At 39.2% G+C, this 21,323-nt stretch overlaps 1 protein-coding gene across 1 annotated transcript; it reads right to left on the reverse strand.

Annotated features, from left to right (window-relative positions):
* Window positions 1-8,637: 8,637 nt before the first annotated feature.
* LOC108682263 (calcitonin receptor-like protein 1) lies at window positions 8,638-20,989 on the reverse strand. Its single transcript, XM_018171401.2, is given in 13 exon segments — window positions 8,638-10,230; window positions 11,180-11,323; window positions 11,893-12,085; window positions 12,416-12,501; window positions 12,816-12,946; window positions 14,565-14,721; window positions 16,014-16,031; window positions 16,033-16,183; window positions 16,871-16,912; window positions 18,030-18,133; window positions 18,587-18,744; window positions 19,114-19,221; window positions 20,281-20,989. Coding segments are annotated over 13 exon segments (2,082 nt in total). The 3' UTR covers window positions 8,638-10,149.
* Between the last annotated feature and the right edge of the window lie 334 nt (window positions 20,990-21,323).

The following is a 21,323-nucleotide window of genomic DNA, read 5'->3' on the forward strand; positions in this document are numbered from 1 at the left end:
GTAAAAAATAAACTTCAGGTTAAGTTCTCCGACGTAAAAACGCGTTTGCTACCTACATTTGAGACACGTGTTTCATGAATTACATTTATGAAAGCTTCTAAAATTCAATCCTGACATGACTCAGAATATGTAATGAAGCTTAAGATTAAAAATAACTTAAATAAGTTTATTTAAGTTTGTGTCGCATTGGAGCAGCAGCAGCCTACGATCGGGGAAGCTGCTACTCTTTAATACGCAATATGTAATGGGAAAATAATTATGTAGATCCCAAATTAATTAAAATTAATTTTATTATAATATATGATTTTCAGAAAAAGAATGCTCATGCTAATCATGAGCATAGAAAACCTAAGAACCATTTAATGATATAATCGTTTATTATTGCCCGTTTAGATTAAAAATAAGCTAAACGAAATTAATCTACTAAAGAAATAGAATAATATTTATTCATATAATTTGAGCAAGCTTCCCTAATCTGATTGCCAAATGTTTGATATTGCCCTAATTTTTATTTCAAAAACTTATTATAAAATATGTTCTCAGGAAATTGTGAATATTAAATTTTTAAGATTCGTGTGCCCAGTGTAGACCCATATGTGTAGGAGAATAAATTGCTGTAGGTTGCACTGAAGCGAGAAGAATTCTCATCCACTGGCTTGCCGGCCCGACCGAAGTTTATTTGGTATAACCAAGTCATTTATCCTGGTGAACCTAATCTCAAAAGAATCACTATCAAATGAAAATATTTAAGAATCATAAATTACAGAAAATTAGACTTGTTAACTTGTGACGGTTATCGCATAATAATGCAATTTTGGTCTGACTGTTTTCGATTGCATCTCAACGTAACGACTGTTAACAAAACTGTTGAGCGAACTCCGACCCTCTGACTCCGAACTCTGACCTACTGACTGTTTTCGATTGCATCTGAACGTAACAACTATTAAAGGTGTACAAATGTGTAATCTTCTAAATGAAAACGGTTCACAGGAAAAATTAACTCTTTAACAAAACTGCATCTGTCGAGCGAACTCCGACCCATGCCGTTGCGCTGCTTGTCAGCCGCTCGCTAGGATGTCATCCAATTTGCCAGCTCGTAATAACCTGCCTCTGCTCCGAGGAAACGGCCGCATTTCGAGGCTCCTTGCAGACGCAAGTTTGACTTTGTTCAAAAGTGATTATGAACAGAAAAAAATTTAAAACCTTATGACTTCATGATTTTTTTATATTTTTCAGTATGGATTAAGTGATGCGTTTATCACTAATTAAGATTTCTTATTTCTACGGTGTGCATTTATTCTCAAGAATTTCTGTCAGACAAAAAAAACTAAAATTCTCCTAAGACATTTAGAGAACCCATAAATTAAGTGGCGCAGAACAAATTATACGGCGTAGATATAATGTTTCGAAAATATTTTTTGACAAAATCAACTCGCCAATAACAGCCTTTAAAACATAGGCTTGAATAGTTTTTTTTGTTTCGAGTCTGTTGTTTGTCACAAATTATCTTACTTGTCCAAATAACATTCGTCCGTTCCTTTTCCTTTTTTCCAATTTCCTGTAATGTTGAGTCACCGGGTTGGTCCGATATTTTCCGTTTTTCTACAACTACGCACATTTCATTTGTCCTAGTACGTAATATTTTTTCAGGTACTTATATCATTAATCTACTTAACTCGCAAGTTCACCCAGAATTTAAGAGTAAAAAAATGAGTTTATTGCGCTTCGCCTTTGCCTTTAAATTATTGTTATTCAAATACCTCATTTTTTACGAGCACCAATAGTTTTTCCTAAAACACATCTCTGAATCAAACTTTACTTCTGTCCCATTATCCTTCGTTTGTCCCAATACCTTGCAAGGGAACACGAAAGGTTGCTCATAATTTCTCTGCTTGTTTCAGGTCAGCAACCAGACATGGTCCCAGCTCTGTGCGCCAGTTTCTGGTCAGAATCGGTGAGGAGGCCGGCCGGTTAAGCAAAGCAGAATTGGAGCAGTGAGTTGCGTGTTCGAGACCGCAACAAGCTGTGAATGTTCTGCGATGTTAAGAATCGACGACAGGCCTGCGGCCTAATAAACGCTGAAACCACTATTAATATTACTATTACTATGTGATTACGATGTCCGTGATTCCACCACAGAGGTATTTAGTTTTTATACGTCAAGTCAACCATATATTAGCATTCGTTTCATATTATACTGCCTGATTGTTGTTATTCCTAAATTTTTGTTCATTTGCACATCAGAAAGGATAAGAAGTTAGGTTCTGAAATATGAAATTAATTGATAGAATTCGAAGCCAATACAAGTGTTTTGTGGTTTGGGCTAACGCGAACATACGGCCCATTTTTTCGCATATGAAATTGCTTCTATATATGTCATTTTATCCATCACGTCAATTCATCATTACTTTTACTAATCAAATTGCCGGTCGTACGATCACAGTCAAATTTATGGGGTCACCGAAGGCGTTTTTTACATTTATTCATTGAATGGGCCCAGACAACCTTTTGCTTGTTACTGTATATCTTTGCTACGCAACATTTATTATTTTCTTTCTGCACATAGTCCATTCCAATGCCTATGGTTTTTCTCGAAAACTTTGTTCACCTAAATATTTATTGTAGCAATAAAATTCTCTTCTTATTCTCTCCATTTTTATACCAATTTAGTATCATCCAATATTTGCACTATCATATTAATATTGTTCATATTAATTCCCATTTTTAGTCTAAATACTAATACTTCGTTCCGATATAAATCGTTGATAGCAAACACTTTTTTTTCGTTCAAGAACATACGTATTTTTGGTAACGATAACAATGTACTAAAAAGCGTAGTATGGTTGTACTCTATTAGCTTTGGACTGTTCAGTTCCCAGGTGTAACAAATCTCCGGGGTTCGAATTTCTCTTACGACCCTCTTGAGATGGCAGTAAATTCCTTGGAATTAAAGACTTGAGCCGGAAAGTGTCCTCCAATTTTGACGACTTCTCGTTCCGGAAACTTTATCCCTCGAGACGCCGAGACTTTGGCCGCTACGCCGTGCATAAAGTGGATTCCTAATAGGAAATGAGCACGAATCGGAGGTTCGAACGTCATTTGTTGCAATAAGCCGTTGAACAGAAATGTATTGTTTGACCTGTTTCGCATACAGCATATTATTAAATGCCTGTTGGCCAGTTTGTAAAATCCAAATAGGGTTCCCCTCGAATTATTTAAATTTTTGTTTGGCCTTACGTAGAAGTAGTACATTACTTCTAAAAATTCATGTTGAAATTGAAAAAAAAAGCATTAAAAATTGCTACAACAATAATACGGTGTTTCGTCAAGCTGAACTTGCAGACGCGAATGTACAGGTGAAAGCTTTCAAATCATTGACGAATAATTAAATTTGACGAATCGTGTATAATAAAATATAATTCTTCTCTGTGATTCATGTCATTCGTTGAATCGTTCCTTCTAGCGATTTATTTCAATTAGTGGAAAATGTCCTGTATCGATTCAAGCATTTTAAAATGACAGCATTTGGAGTAGTTATGGAATGCGTCGCACAATTAGTGAGCTATACCGACTAGTGAATCGTGGAATTTAGTGAATTACATTATTTACTGGGTGTATTTCATGCTAGTTAGTGATTGTTGATAATAAGTGGACATTGCTATTTGTGAACTGTTCATATGTGAATATATATGAATTATTTAATTCGCCTTGCAGATGAATCACGTTGTTGTGTCTATCGTGATACTCAGTGAATCGTGATATGTAATTAATAATAATGTTATTTAGTAAATTATTATATTAGATTATTTTATGTCAAGCTAATTAAAAACGTATGTAACAACATGCCAGTAATGAAAATGTCTCCCCGAAGCTGTCTCGCAACATATGAAAAGATCTTCATATAAATAATTATTTTTATTGTGAACAATCAAAGCATTTCTCATCTGGATAACGGAAAAGTTTATTTAAAGGAATATATTATACCTTCATTTAACCTGATTTAGCGACCAGAATCTTATAACGATTATTGAAGAACAATATGCGTCGTTTCTTTCAGCTCTCCATATTTTGCCTGCGACGCGTCAAAAGAAATGCGAATGATATTATCTCCCAGACTGAAGTGACGCGAGCGAGCCACCACCCTAAAAATACTCTGTATAAAATCGTCGATTCTTCGATGATTCTTCGACGGTCGACGGAGTGAGCGACCGGGCGCGCGCATGCGTATCGTGCGTGCTCAAGAGATCGAGGGTGCGATAAATCACCAATGATTTTGTAGTACCAATGTTTTCTATACCTTCAAGCTGTTATTAACTACCATGTAAGAATTTAACATATGAGCTTAGTTTAATTTACAGTAATTTGTTAGTGTGTTTCATGTATACGTTCTTCAAGAAACAAGATTACTTCGGCCTTTTGAATACATTGTTTGATTTAAATTTAAAATAAAATCGTTAGTTAAGAAATCAATCTGAAATGATCAACTACCATTTCATCTATAACAATAATAATGATAATAATATTGAAATAATAATAATAAAATTATTATAATAATTGTAATAATTCGACATAAAAAGACACTGCTAGAAGCGTTTCGCGCCCTTTAACCGTTTATCGTATACACGGTGCGTCACACACGTGTAAAATTCATGTCAATTTTGCATTAGATAATGCAACCCTTCGTTAGGTTGAGGTCAGAGCAGAACAAGGTCACGTTCTTGATCTTCGCGTTACTTGTCTTGCGTTCCCGGCAATTTGGCGAGCTTGGCGTTAAAGACCGCGAGGATGAAAAAAAATTTTTATTTCTTGAACGGTGGCCAAGTGTCGTGTATGATCATTTCAGTCAATAAATGTCAAGTTAATAGTTAAAGCAGGTTATGTTTAACTAAAAAATGATCAATTTGCGCGCCTTTGTTATCGTATCTCATTTGTTCTCATTAAACTATTAGTGAAGGTAATTTCATGAAAGTATATGTAAAAGATTGCCATCACATTTTCATCTTATTAGTTAATTCATGTTCTGTCCCAGATAGCTTTTGGTGAGCCGTATTTCCTAAGTCTATGTAAATGGAAAGCATTAAAAAGAAATAATTTGATAATATTGTTTAGCGCAGTTTTTAATCAGGAATTCGCCCGCAGTTTTCTACCGCCGAAAACGAAAAAAAAGTCTAACTTAAGTTCATATATGAAATTTGTGTTCACGTTTGCCCACCCTGAATAATAAATTTAAATACCGGAAAACCGATCAAAATTTCTGTATGATGCTTGTGTCTGCCATTGATATCAGCCTTTGTTTTGTGCTTCTACGCTTTACGAGGAAGTTGTTGAGATATGAAAATCGCATTGAGTAAAATGAACAAAACTTCATAGTGAAGAATTTTAACTAATTGCCGATGGCTTACTTCCGACCTTAAAATTTGCTTATGTTTTGCGAAAGGTGAACATTTTTGAATTTGCGAAGAAGGTAAAATTTCGAGGGAAACTGTAAAATAAGACGTGATTGCAAGTAAAGCAGAGCACAGCAAAAATACAATAGCTACGTTTCTCAAGTGACGAAATTTCCGAATAGAGAAAATAACATAAAATAAGCGTTCAACTGAAAACTGAAATTCGATAATTCGCCGTGGAACTTTTTAGTCAATCACTTCGAATGTCATGTTTTTAGTCGCGGTTCCTCCCTTCAGAATGGGAACAAAATTTAACGCATATTTCGCTATCCGAAATTTATTTTAAATGCCAATTTGCCAAAAGTATATTTTATATCAAACTTATATTCCTATTAAATTTTCAAATTTAAATTAAATAAAAGTGGGTACAAGAAGGCTTCAGTGCACCGATCGCACAGCACAGCACGGCAGCCATGCGAGCACTGCTGCTGTGGTCCCTGAGTCTTGGCAACCGCGTGGCATGATTGTGCCAGAACTCAGTGGGCTGGGTGAGGCTGGTGGGTTGTGGTAGGTGCAGGGGCTGAGTATGGCTGATGGTTTGGGTCCGTGGCTGGTGGTATGAAGTGGGGTGTGGTTGGTGGGTTGTGGTAGATGCAAGGGCTGAGTATGGTTGGTGGGTTACGCTCATGGCTGGTGGTAGGAGGTGGGGTGTGGTTGGTGGGTTGTGGTAGGTGCAAGGGCTGAGTGTGGTTGGTGATTTAGACTCAGGGCTGGTGGTGTGAGGTGGGTCCGTTGTGTGGTGTAGCGATTTGGTTGAAAAATCGCCAGACTCGGGTTGAGCTCACGACTCAGCATCATCATCGTAAGCGTAGTCATAGCCGCCAAATTATAAAAACAAACTCTCATTTGTTCTAGTCTTGTTTCAGTGTTGAGTAGATGCATTAACTCCTCATCCCGCTACCTCGTGCAGCTTTGCAAGCCATACCGCAAGCTGATATGCATGTCAGGCATCCGCAACACCACACACAAGTGCAAGAGTGACAGCATCATTTGTCGGGTGAGAAGTGAGCTGCCATTGAGCCGCACCAGATTTGTGGGGCCGTGGCCGCCGCTCTGACAGCAGTTTGGCCGGCAATGCCTCCGAGCTTCCGCTCCAGACGCCGGCTTCTCGCACTCCAGACATGAGTGATGGCTGTGTCAGGACCTTAGCCCGGCTCGTTATTTTGCTCAGATTTGCCACGGATCGGGATTCGTTCGTTGCAATTAGGCCCGTTGAAAGCAATGGATTTCTTGAGTCAAAAAACAAACAGACGGTAAAATATTTTCAGTTTTAGACTCGTACACTTTGAGATTACGCCAGAAAAGAAACCTGGAAATTGCAATTATGAAAAAAAAGGCAGAGTAAGGTAGTATAAATATTGAAGTTTGAAAACAATCAGTTGGGAACAAAAGTAATTATTTCGTTCTTAGTATTACACGACATGTACGCTAAGATATAGTGACGTTTCTATCATCATTCATCATTTTAACCTCAGCCGCTGAGTTGACCGGAACAACGAAATACTAGCGACCGTTTTGCTGCGTAGGGAATATTGTTTGAAGGACCTTGAAATGCTTTGATTCACCGTACCGATAAAAATGACCTCGTCAGGAGACATAAACTAGCTTGCAAATGGCCAGCGGCAGCCCTCGAGGTTCCTTAATATATTTCGAGACGCGAAACGCGACCGTACGTCACAAAGTTTTTCTCCGAGAGTTCCGTAAACTGGTTTGTGGGAACGCGTCTTTGTTGGAAGGTGTTAAATGGCGGGTCATTCTAGATGGTCTTTATATCAGGGATCACAACAACAGCTCTTCTTTGATGAAGGAAGTTTTTAGAATTGTCTTCGACCGAAAGAAATAGGCAATTTCGTCTACTCGTAGTTTTTCAGAAACGAAATAGATTGGCAGCTATTTGCTATAGATCCTATCACAAAGTTAGCATTGTGGATAGACAAAAAACTATGTGTATATAATAATCATTCACCAAAATGGTAATTAAAAATATATCCGAAATTATTACAATGACAAGGTTACACTCGAAATACGCCGCAAATGGAGGAATTTTTTTTCGTAATTTCAAATATAAACATAAATAGCATTTTTACTAATGACTACTAATTCCTGACTAATTCACTTATACGTGAACTTAAAATTCGATGCGTAAAGTATGGCGAAAAAATCGTCTGGCGTCTGCACAACTAAATAAGAAATATTGAATACAGAAAAAATAATGAAATTAATCAGAGAAGTAAATTTGGGGAGTTTACCTGTTTAACTTCTGTTTACCTTCTCGCCCCTCATACTTCACACTCACCCACACATATCACACTCGCCCCACACACATCACACTCGCCCCACACACATCACACTCGCCCCACACACATCACACTCACCACACACATCACACTCGCCCCGCACACATCACACTCGCCCTAGCTGTGCACCACTCTTGCCCCTGCACCACACTCACCCCACAAGCAGCTTTGCCGCGTCACACATCACTCTCACCCCGCACACATCACACTCCCCCCTGACACATCACACTCGCCCCTCACACATCACACTCGCCCCTCACACATCACACTCACCCCACACACATCACACTCGCCCCACACACATCACACTCGCCACACACATCACACTCGCCCCACAAGCAGCTTTGCCGCGTCACTCGATCTGAGCGCTGCATTAGCAGTTCCCTCGCGCACTAACCTAGCGTAATTTGTACTGCGTGAAGTCGTTACATGTTAACTTGAACTCAGTTTTAATTTAACGCTGGTCAACCGAGGTCACATGACATGCATATCGCTTTCAGAAATAACAGAGAAGAGCGCAAATGATCTAAATTTTTATAACACTCGTAATTTTTTAGTAAATTTAATAATAAAATTCGCTCACTTTCCGCGTTCATTAATCTATTGTTTCTCGAGGTGGTAAGTCACATTTCTGTAAAACTTGAACGTTATTAAAATGCTGGTTGGGATGAATAAATGAGCCGAAAGACAAGTATCCGTACATTTTTATTAAATATTTATTTTACCACAATATGGCGTGAGGAATTGACAACCGTACCTTTTAATTTAAATCAAGATTTATATATTGCATGCATTATTTGTAACTGAATTAAATATTGCTCCTTTATATTTGCCTATCTCATCATTTATTTTTCTTTTTATCCTGAAAAGGTTACATTAATTACTATAATTAACAATATATCACCTAAAGTAAAATTTCATCTGCTATGCATTAAAATTATCATGCTATGGACTAGGAAACAAATTACAGTTTTTATCGTCAGATTTAAAATTAATCAGAGATTTTCTAGCCACTTTGTAGAGTGGCATTAAAGTTTACGTTTGACGCTTAGATAAAGTATTTGAACGAGTTCTAAAAGTGGTAGCTAGCTTCCAATGACTGAGCACCACAGTTATATCACAGTCTAAATTTGCTCTGAACTTTTCACAAAGTCTGAACTACAATCGGTTTGCTTATATTTTATATCATTGTATATATTCATGACATAGAATAATTCGCAGAATAACAAGGTTGATGAGTTTCTTCACATCTGTCGTTCGCGCTCACTAGACGTCTTCCTGACCGAGACCTGGCACGACGCTGACTCGGTTTGCATCACGCTGGATAAACTCATGGGAAGAGGTCATACGGATGCTTCGGGTAACGTAAGCGTGGAGGAATTCCATGCAGTTTTTTGAAAATATAATTTCGTCAGCCGATGCCCCGCCGACAACATTTGCGCCGTGCCTGTTCGACTGCATGCTTCAAAAAGTTACTTGCTTCACAGCTGACGATTTCATCGCTGCAGTGCGCGCGCTGCCTAAACAAGCAGTGTGGCAAATATCAGCTGCCGACGTCGTTACTTATGGGGAATATTACATACGCTTAGTATTACATTTCGAGATCTGCGGGGAAATGTAATATTAAGCCAAACCCCATGTAGTGACAGATCGAAAACAAAATGAAAGAAGGTGAATGGACGATGTCAGTCTATCTCATCTTTCTTACGTAAACTTAATAATCTAATATTCAAGAAGCCCGAACACTAAATCTGTGTTCGGCGTCACTGCAAAAAATCTTGGGTAAAAACTGCTCCGCGCAGTGCGCTTTTCTTAATCAGTGCACCAGATCGGAGCGATTTGCTGGTGGCAGGTATCGAGGTCTTCTGATGATTAAAAAACTCCAGTGATTGGACTCAAAACGCTGGTGATTGATCGATTTGCTGATTTCAGATTACCGAGAAGATATTTCCATACATACTGTATCACCCGAGTGATTCCTTGTATTCTGATTCTAAATTATTGGAACGACTCGAGATATCCTAGCTGACAGGGTTCGATTCCAGTCACTCTAGAAGATTGTTACGAGTGAGATAATTTCTGGAGCATCGATCAATTCCATTTATTCCAGAATACCGGGACGATCTACACATCGTATCACATCGATCGATTCCGGACATACCTGATGACCGAGAAAACTCTGTGTGACATCGATCAACTCCTGACATGCCGGAAGACCTGGACGACCCTGCCCAACCTGAAGGTTCACGGATCCCAGTGGATGATCGGGCCGACTCCCTGAAGCTGCTTGAACGCCTGCAGAAGGGGGCGCGAAAGACCTGCCGCGGTGTCGACTGCTGACGGGGGGAACGCCGCAGAGTCCAACGTCTAACGCGTGTCAAGCCCCACACTGGGCTTTGCGGTGGTCAGGAGACGTTAGCTGTCTGTGGGGGGTGTTCCCATGCGCAGGCCTCTTGATGCTGGCCTAGAGATGACTGCCTACGGGACTGTAATACGTAACAAAATTACACAGTTGTGTGGGATATTTTTTGACACACTGAAATGTATCACGTTCGCAGTCTTTTAGGAGATCTGCGTGAGAATTTTCAAGCTTTATGGTGTGGTGGTGGTGCGTTGCCGCTAATGAAATAAGGAACAGCAAGAGGTGGCACAGAATTGGGATTAAAATATGAGAAAAATGGCAGCGGGAAACAATAAATTTTACCCAGGTTAGGCGCTGGGCACCAAATTTTCTAGCTGTCTGAGGGAAATGAAGCGCTCTGCTCTTGGTCCCTTGGGATGAAAGGCTTTAGTTTAATTTTGCTAAAGGCTTCTCGCGTTTCTTAACGGCCATGACAAAAGCGTCAGTACTCAACCAGTAGCGTTATCGGTAAGTCTAGAAAGTGGAGCGTTAAATTCATGGAAGGTCGTCTGAAATATTGCGGGGCGGTCAGTATAGTCAATTTGCATTGGGTTGATTCTCTTTACTTGAATGCCATATGATTGTGTCCTCTGAGGCTCAGGTTAAGTTGATGGTTAATTGGGGGATTTAAGGGATTATGATGGCGGATGACATTACGGAAATGAAGGTAATCGTGGTCGTGAAATAATTGGTTATTTTCCATATGCCTTCTGAGGTATGTCCGTTGCGTGGGTTCAAGGCATCAGTAGGGGGCATGAGGTTGGAGGGAGGTGAGGATACAGGTATTGGTGCAATAAACCAACGAAATAAAATAGTAGAGACTGAGGCATGAAAAAAGACAGTCAGTTCTAATTGGTGACCTACACATCCGGCTGGGTAGTGCAAAATCCTGATCCAGAAAGAGATAATACGAGTACTGTAAGAATAGGAACATTCGCAAGTAATTGCCACGGTGGACTGAGCTCCATGGCCTTTAATTTTCATTTTGTCAATCTCGCTTAATATTACCACTATTATATCGGCTGATATTTTACCTTGTAATGGGTCGTGCTGGGCCGGAGTGTGATGCCGTACATCTCTCGGGGCTGCAGAGTGGCCACTGTGAGGGTGGTGGTCCTTCGAGCTCTCGGCCGTAAGGTTATCTTCACACGCCAAAGATAACACAAAGTTCTCTGAACCTGCTCGCAGTCGTGGACAAAAGTTTAGGTCGTTAATTCAAAGAACACTGCAGTCCATGCACAAAGATTCCTGAACTTGCGTCAGATGGAGATAATAGACCCAAATTCGATACCGTTACCAGTTTTTAAAGTGCGATTTTTTTACAATGTTAAGAAAACAATTCAATGCGTGGTGACGGAGAAAATTTGTCGTAGATTTAATTTTTCATGCAAGTTTAAAATACAGAAGTTGTTCTAGTCAGGAAGCAATACCGATGCAACAAAGCAATCAAAAAGATAAAAACTCGGAAAATACATACTGAAATAGATTAAACTAATTTCAATTCTATCGTTACTACATTATATTAAAAAATGTATATTGCACAGTATTATTATTATTATTCCACGAAGAGATTGTCGTGGCGTCTCGTTCAGATCGAACTTCGAGGGCACGTTACAAGGATAAAAAACAGATAACAAAAACAGATAAAACAAGGATAAAAACAGATAACAGCAGTACGATATTGCAAAGTATTATCACGCAGAGGAAGTAATATCGCTGCAGCTCGCTGTCATTTCAAGTCCCTCACGTCTGCATTAAAGAAGCAGTAGATGCAGGAGACGACGAAGCCCTGGAAGGACGTAAGGATGTTTGTGCTGTAGGACCAAACACCGAACTCAAATGCTGAGCGTTCAAGAGGTTTGGGGATCATCGTTATGGCGTTGGTGATGCCGAGCAGTGGGAGTAGGCAGAGTGCGTTGCGCACCGAACGCCTCAGAGGCCTACAGGGGACATAATACGATGTGAAAACTTAGTTATTTAATGGATACAAAGTGAAAACTTATTTATTTAGTTAATACAATGTGAAAACGTAATTATTAATTAATACAATGTGAATACCTAATTATATAGTTATAGTAATAGTAAGCTAAATCACACTCTATCCCCCCAAAAAACTCGTAATTACGCCACATTTAATAGTCTTGAATCAAATGAACTAGATTCAAAAATACATGTTATGTATCAACAGGTACCTCGACTTGCGAGGCACCTGTTTACTTTCTTTTCTTTACCTGACAACTTTCTTTTTTTTTCACCTTATTAATCTTCACCTTATTTGTTGCGCTTCGCAAGTGTTTGCTTCCCTGAGTTTGCTGAGAAGCGTGCGCATAATGTTCAGTAGAAACAGAAGATTTGCCTGCGGGCAGAAAAGTACTTATAAGCTATGGTTATTTTTATAAAACGCTCGGCAGGAGTGAAAGATTTATTAAAATTCAGATAGAAGGCAGGAACATAAGGCATTCAGATGAAAAGCATTTAGATAAAATGCTCGAGAGGAGTGAAATATTTAGCAAAATTCAGATAGAAGGCAGGGTTATAAGGCATTCATATGGAAGGCATTCAGATAAAATGCTCGGCAGGGGTGAAAGATTTATTAAAATTTTAAAATTCAGATATAAAACAATTTTTAAGGTACAAATGAATAATTTTCGATTATTTTAGTTTACTGACCGCGATGATAGTAAGGCGAGGACCTTCCAATATCCAGTAGGAGGCCGTGCTGGAGTAGCCGACCCAGCACCCAGTCTGTCCACCCACCGCCATCACCGCCGCCCACACCGTCGTCACCACCGCCGGCACACCTGGCCAGAAATACTCTATGATATTTATCTTGTGCACGGCAGTCGAGAAGTTACGATATAGGCCTTCAATACAAAGTTTTTTGCGACAGTGACGGAGCTGACGGCGCAAGTGACGGAGCTAAGGTGCGTGACGACACGAGCGAACTCCACCACCGACATTGAGGGTCATTACTTCCCCATGCGCATGTGCGGTCGCCCCGACGCCATCTGGATAACTGAGATCGAAAAGGTGTTCGGCTTCCCTGAGCACTTCACAGACGTGGGCAACCTGCAACCTCGACAACGGCAGGCGCTCCTCGGCAAGGCCTGGAGTGTGGACGTCATGCTGCGCATCTTAGAGCCTCTCAAGGCAATGTTTCCTGCCTTTCGTCAGTAGAGGAGGACAATGAAATCTTAGAGCCTCTCAAGGCAATATTTCCTGCCCTTCGTCAGTAGAGGAGGACAAGGAAATCTTGGAGCCTCTCAAGGCAATGTTTCCTGCCCTTCGTCAATACTCATGGTCTATACAAGGTCCCTGAAGGGTTACTAGAATTTGAAACAAGAACCAACACCAGGGGCCACGGCTATAAGCTAAAAAAAACTGCGCTTCAACTTCTCCACGCGACAAAATTTCTTCTCGCTTCGAATCACCGACATGTGGAACAGCCTCCCCGATGACATCGTTAGCGCTCCAAGTATGAACGCGTTCAAGAACAGACTAGATAAAGCTATGGAAAAATATATGTTCAGATTTGAAATGCCTAGCTCCTTATCGAACCCGGTGGAAGTCTAGTAGCTACTTCAAACTATCGTCAGTCATGAAAAGATCCGGTCAAATGACACGAATTTAGATCTTCTGTGAACAAGGCACGAAAAGGAAAAGAATCGGCGACAAGCCACATCAGGCCTACACTTCAGCGCCGACATCACTATGTTATGTTATGTTAATTAACGATCCAGGCTACATCTGATGGCGGTGTGAACTCATCAATCAACTTGTGAACTCATCATTCTTGTGAACTCAGAATGATGAGAACTTACATGCACGATGTTCAAATATCACGTGTCTGAGGAGTAAAATTAAAGGGGGCTTCGACAACTATAATAACTGTATTACCCCGTTCTCCAAAAATCATTGCACAACCTTTCAGTTCTGTTAAAATTTCATTCAATCATCCTGTTGATGTATAGAGTTACGCACGCATTCGACTCAAGATATCTTTGAGATGCACTTGTAGATAATATCCATCAATTTAATTATTAGCGTAAATTATCTAAATATATGGATTTTTTGATAACACAAATTTACTTAAAAGTTGATAACAAATTTTGATACGTAAAGTATGACAAAAATTCGTCCGGCGTTTGCTAAACTCTACAAAAAAATTTGGAATACTGATAAAATGTAAACGATGGTCAACGATGCAAATTCGGGTAGTTTACCTAGAAAACAGATTTCATATTAGCTGAGAGCTTTAACACATCACACTTGTCACCCTCATAATTCCTTGCCTTACAGTCACCTCATGTACATCACAATTGACTATATATACACTATAATTTGGGACTATATATGTATTTAATTTGACTATATATAATATAAATATATAATATATAATTAATATAGCTCTTTACTCACCCCATCCGATGCAGTAATAAGCGCAGTAGTTCGGAGGTCCCTGGAAGAAGGCCACGCTGATGAGGTTGTTCAGGTACATCCCCTCAATGAACATCCACATGAACATCGCTGAACGTCCGTACTCCAACATCACGTGAAACGTCTCGCACAATATTGGCTGCGTGGACAATATTGTAAATATTATTGGCTGTGTAAACAATATTCTAAACAATATTGGCTGCGTGAACAATATTGTAAATAATATTGGCTGTGTAAACAATATTCTAAACAATATTGGTTGCGTGAATAATATTGTTAACAATATTGCATACAATATTGGCTGCATGAACAGTATTGTAAACAATAATGGTTGTGTAAACAATATTCTAAACAATATTTACTGTGTAAACAATATTGGCAGCGTGAACAATATTGTAACCAATATTTTCAACAATATTGGCAGGGTAAACAATATTGTGACGCCTTATTCCAAGGATTATATTCCCTTATCACAAAGATATTGTAAACAATATTGTTTGCGTGAATAATATTTAAGAAATATTGGCAGCCTAAATAATATTGAAAGCAATATTGGCTGCTTAAACAATATTGTGACGCCTTATTGCAAGGATGATCAACACTAATATCAATGGAATAATATTTTGACAGCTGGTGCTATCGGGATCAACGAGCGTATTGTGAATACTGTGATAAGTTGTAAAGTAACATATCAAGTAACATAAAGTAATAAATGATTAAACATTAAATTCAATTGCAGTATTCAGTTTGTATAATAGTATAACTCATGGGTGCAGAATCAATAAATTTGAACCAAGATAACGCAAAGCATATGAATGATATATTATCGTTTTCCAACAATATCGTTCAAATTCATTATTTATGATACAACTTTATGTCTTCTCTTTACAGTACAAAAATGAATAATAATCTAGCAGTTAATAATAACACAGTTCTTACGATGCACACACCATGTAGAAGCATGCGAACCTGAATTTATGAATTTCTTCTAATATTCTCAAAAATTTAAGTCATTTATTTCTCCAGTAGCTCAGAACTTTCGTGTCAAATTCTGTTTGCCTTTCAATCTCAAGGGAAAAAATCGCTGGTTGAAATATATCTGGTCCCATCTCAGGGAAGAAGATTTTGCACGAGGAAAAACAACGCGGCTATTTTTAGCGCATTTTCTCATTTATGGAAAAAATGCACTACTGTATTGTGCTCGCCATGTCCGTCCGTCCGTCCGTCCGTCCGTCTGTCCGTCCGTGACTACACGTTTTCGTCGACGAGAAAATGCGCTCTCTGTCACTCACTGCATTGAGTTCTGAGTTATATTTTCTAGTGAAATGTTTCCTATACTTTAATACGAAACCAAGGCGGCGTCTCAACTGAACTTTAAAAGAAACTTGAGAGATTTATTAGAGTTAGCGTTCATGATGACTTTTTACTCACCGTTGCGTCGATGCCGCGTACGTCTATGGGGCGCAACCGAGGCGCTTACGCCGACCGAGTCGCCCCTGAGAGCGGCCTGGTCAGCGTACAAAACCATGCGCACCGCAGCCTGCAGCAGCATCGCGACGAAAAGGTTCTTGTGGATGCGCGACCTGTTGTTCCGAGACTTCCTGGTTCCGGAAAATAAAAACATATACCATTTGTAAATATATACCATGTATATATAAAAGTATGTAAATATTTTTACATATACATATGTAAAAATATTTTTACATATATAAATGTATAGATTTTATTACAAAATTCGTACGTTAGTCCTAATTTTCACTTCGACAATTTGAAAGATTTTTTATAAGAAAGACAAAATCCGTCAGCCTTTATTATCTTTTCCAGTTGATAAACTATTGTTCATAATTTCGATTTTTAAGAGTTATCCGTTAATTTTAAAAATGTAATAAGCTTTCCCAAAATACGGCTGAATCGGAATACTTAAATACGACAAGAAGCGGAATGCATTAGTGCTATTCACCTCTGCAGGCTATAAATATTTTACTGACAATGATATTTATTATTATTATTATTATTATTATTATTATTATTGTATTAATATTATTTTTTCTACGAAGCATTTATCACGGCGTCTGGTTCAAACGAACTTCAAGGGCACGTCACACAGAAAATTAATAGCAAGCGAAAAATAAATATACACGAGAAAGGATGGGCACTGATAGAATGACTAAGCACTAGATTCATACACTCATGCATCATAGATGAATGAGTATAAGATTTGTAATTGGGCGTGAATCCTCAGCAAAATGTTAATTTTGAGCATTTAAAAATGTTCGTTCCACCCTCACCTGAAGTATGGAAGAGCTGAGGGACCTCGAAAGTCAACAAATCTGTCGAATTGAAAAAAATATAACTCAGTACTCACTGCAGTGAGTGACAGAGAGCGCATTTTCTCGTCGACGAAAACTTGAGGTCACGGACAGACGGACGGATAGACGGATGGACAGAGAGACAGACAGACGGACATGGCGAGCACAATTGTGCATTTTTTCCATAAATGAGAAAATGCGCTAAAAAGACATGAAGTTCAACGCAATTTTTACGACGTTAGTGAAGAAATTTTATTTATTTATTTATTTAGGTAGTTTGGTTTACCATTTTAGTATATGATATTCAGGTTGGTTCAGTTCTGGACAAACAATAAACCGTATCATCACTGTAAATAACCAGATAAAGATAAACTGCACTTCAGAAAGATACTTTTAATATTTTCAAAAAATATATATATTATCAAATATTAAACCTGCACGAAAAAACGTTGAGCGCACTTAAAGCGATACTCAAAAAATGTACAATTTCCGTGGTGAATTACTGCTCGACATCACGGCATTTCATTTCCAATCATTCTGAATTTCTTTTACAGGCACAATGACAGACGCTTTGAAGAAATCCCGGTCGAGTTAGAATGTAAACATAAAGTTTAAATAATATCGTTATTCATTATACCGCTTGAATAATTACTGACTCTAACTTTTGAATAAATTGTTGGCAAGGCAATTTTAATGGCTCTAATTCTCGAGTACATTTGTACCTATTACTTATTATCACAATCTAGTCCTACTATTGCAATTTATTTATTAAACTAACCTATGCAATCTAAGTTAGGAACTATTTATATTAAATTCAGGAACTAAATAACTATTTATTTCGAAATAAAAAACTAAATAACCACTTATTTCAAAATAAAGAACTAAATAACTAGTTATTTTAAATAAAGAAATAAATAACCACCTATTTCGAAATAAAGAACTAAATAACTAGTTATTTTAAATAAAGAAATAAATAACCACCTATTTCGAAATAAAGAACTAAATAACTAGTTATTTTAAATAAAAAACTAAATAATCACTTATTTCAAAATAAAGAACTAAATAACTAGTTATTTTAAATAAAAAAGTAAATAACCAAATAATTATTTATTTTATTTCAATATTGCAGCGCACTAACTTGACGAAGTTGAAGACACAGAGAGAGAGCAGCAGCGACACCAGCGACAGCGCCAGCCCGGCCACCTCCACGGCACGACAACTGCGAGCTACCGACACCTTCAGCTGGAGAACAGGGGCGTTGATTGCAGGGGTACCAGAGGCATGGTACGTTATCCCTACCTGAAGCTGTACCAACAACACCAGGGACACGGTCTTCACCACCAGAGTACTTGATTGTCACTAGCAAGGTAAGGATTATCTCTACCAGAAATGTATTTTCACAGTTCTTATCTCAATTCGAGTATCTCTTTTCAATTTCCTCGACGAAAATTTATATGTTCGAGGAAACAAAGAGCCAAGAAACCTGAGCGTCTTCCCGCGAGCCGTGGTACAGTTGGCTCCGCAAATGTAGGAAGTACAAAAAAATTATATTTCTACCTGAATGTACCACTAATAAGATACAAGATAACCTGTACATTCTCCCGCTAGCCGCGGTTCAGTTGGTTCAGCAGCTGTAAGAAGCGCAAAAAAATTATATTTCTACCTGAATGTACCACTGATGAAACACAAGATAACCTGAGCATCCTCCCGCGACCCGGAGTAAAGTTGGTTTAGCAGGTGCCGGACATCGGGCGTGAAGCAGTCAGTGTAGTTGGACCAGCCCACGTCTTGGTTAGAACCACCGTTGCGGCCCAGCCAGGTGCCGTTCAGACCACATCTTCTGGAAGCCAGTTCTGCCAAACATAAACATACTTCCTCCAATGTTCCTGCATTCATTTACTTACTCTTGGATAAAACTATCACGTAGATCTTAACTGGAAATTGGTAAATTTCTGTTGGGCGTCCATCTAAGCTCCATGGAACATTACTGAAGCGTTATCTTATTGTCAAATGCACCGAGTAATATCATATCATAACAGGAGCTGAATGTATGAAATAATTTAATAACGTATAATACAGGCCTCGTATTATACGGGTCTCGATTTGAGCACAAATATTGCATATGCGAGGTGCTGGGTAATAAATTTATATGTCAATGGTAAAATCTTTATCAATTTGCGTCGTATCAACAATTATTGTAAGTTCGCGGCTGGTGAACGCACTCGTAGGATCCACGCCTTCGAAGGGGGGACAAGGCAAGAAGACTTGGGCGCCAAGAGGAGCGGGAGGCCAGCAAAGGATGTTGTCCCACGTAGCTTCACATCTTGCACCTGTTAGAGCAATGAATTCCATTACCTATATTCAGAGGTGGGCAGTAGCGCGCTACATTTTCAGTAGCGGTAGCGGCGCTACATTTAAGCAATTGTAGCGGTAGCGGTAGCGCCCGCTACGTTTAGAGCATGTAGCGGTAGCGGTAGCGGCCGCTACATTTCAAAGTAGCGCTGCCCAGCTCTGTCTATATTATCTTTAAACATAATATTAAATATGTTTGCGGAACTCGGAACTCCTGCAACCAATCACTGAAGACTTTTAAAGCTTAACCCATTATAATCGTTGACGAGAGATCAGGCGCTATGCGCATTTAGGCCGCTACGTGTACTTAGGAGAGTTGGGATAGGATAACCCAATGCATATTTATGTTGAATTACGCGCAAAGAGCGCTCATGTGCACGAGCATAAGATGCACACACATGAGGGATCTGGCATTACATAAAGCTTTAATTAAGATACAATTTCAGGTACCAACGTTGATGAACCAAAACTGAATATCGAATATAGCTTGAAAATTTAGTCGATATGTAACGAGTCCTTCGAACATTCACCTTAATACGACTTAAATTTAGTTGAATTTTCATTTGATTGAATATTCATCTAATTGCGTGGTTGAAAATTCCTGCAAAATCTATGTAGTTGGGATATATAATAATACCATTAAAATGGGCAGCTACCGTCATCATACCAATTATTCTTCGAAATTATCCTTTAACTCGATGGCAAGTGTGCAACCACATGACACAAACTACCATTTTAATCACATCACAAAGCTGCTATAAGATCGCTCCATCAACATCGAATTTCAATTGCTGAAAAAAAAAAATTCACGTTCAGGCAGCCACAACGTGAATATTTGAACATTAACTTTTTTTCGTATCCGACTTTCTAAAAATGCTAAATGTCGAGCTAAAAATGCGCAAAAATGCTAAATGCGAGATGAAGCACTGCGTGTGTGAAGTGGAGGTGCATACCTGCGTGGTGAAGCACTGCGTGCGTGAAGTGGAGGTGCATACCTGCGAGATGAAGCACTGCGTGCGTGAAGTGGAGGTGCATACCTGCGTGGTGAAGCACTGCTTGCGTGGAGTCAAAATGGAAGGCTGAACAGTCCTCTTGACTCGTGAACTGCCAGGCGAGAAGGAGGTGTTCAGAGGGAGGCTCTCTCGTGTATTCATCGTTTATATAAGCGGGATACCAGCTTACAATTGCAGGGCCATAGGCCTCCAGCGTCAGGTTCTTGCTGTAACTGACGTGGCTGTCACTAGCGTGGTTGTCAGTGGAGTTGCTTTCACTGACGATGCTGTCACTAGCGTTGCTGTCAGTGGAGTTGCTTTCACTGACGATGCTGTCACTAGCGTTGCTGTCAGTGGAGTTGCTTTCACTGACGTTGCTGTAACTAGCGTTGCTGTCGCTAGAGTTGTTGTCACTGATGTTGCTGTCACTGGTGTTGCTTTGACTGGTGTTACTGTCACTGGTGTTGCTGTCACTAACGTTGCTGTCACTGATATTGGTAACAGTGACGTTGCTGTCAGTGGCGTTGCTGACAAGGAACAGTTGGTTGTCATCACTCGTAATCCTAATATTGCGGTGACCTCGGTTACGGCTGCTAGGAATAGATCCGTAACTGTACTTATTTTGATTACGGCTAAAGCTGTACTTTAAGTCATGACTTGCATGGATTTTGAACGCCCTCCTGGTAGTGTACTGGCGACCGTAGAAGAGGCGGCCTTTGCTGCTTGTGACAGCTGAGCGGCGATCGCTGCCCATGTTAACGCTGTCTGGGACTATACTTTCAAAAAAAGTTAAGAGATCGTGAGTTCATCGGCCAATCACTGACGGCCTTTCAAGCAAAATCCACCAATCATAGACAAGAAAATCGAGCGTAAGTACTTACGTTCACTTAGCGAATTTTTAAATTATGGCCCCTGGTCTTGCCAATTTAGGCTTTTCCTGTTACTGCTGGTGCTTGAGCAAATTTCAATGGCGCAATTTTCAATTTTTATGTCATACCGTGAGTTTTTCTGTTGACAAAATGTTGTTGGCTTCTCGGAGCTAACTTGATGGCCGTTTAAAAGTTTGGGAGCGCTGTCGTTGATCGAGT

The sequence above is a fragment of the Hyalella azteca genome, unplaced genomic scaffold, assembly GCF_000764305.2.
Source record: "Hyalella azteca isolate HAZT.00-mixed unplaced genomic scaffold, Hazt_2.0.2 contig4316, whole genome shotgun sequence".
NCBI lineage: Eukaryota > Metazoa > Arthropoda > Malacostraca > Amphipoda > Hyalellidae > Hyalella > Hyalella azteca.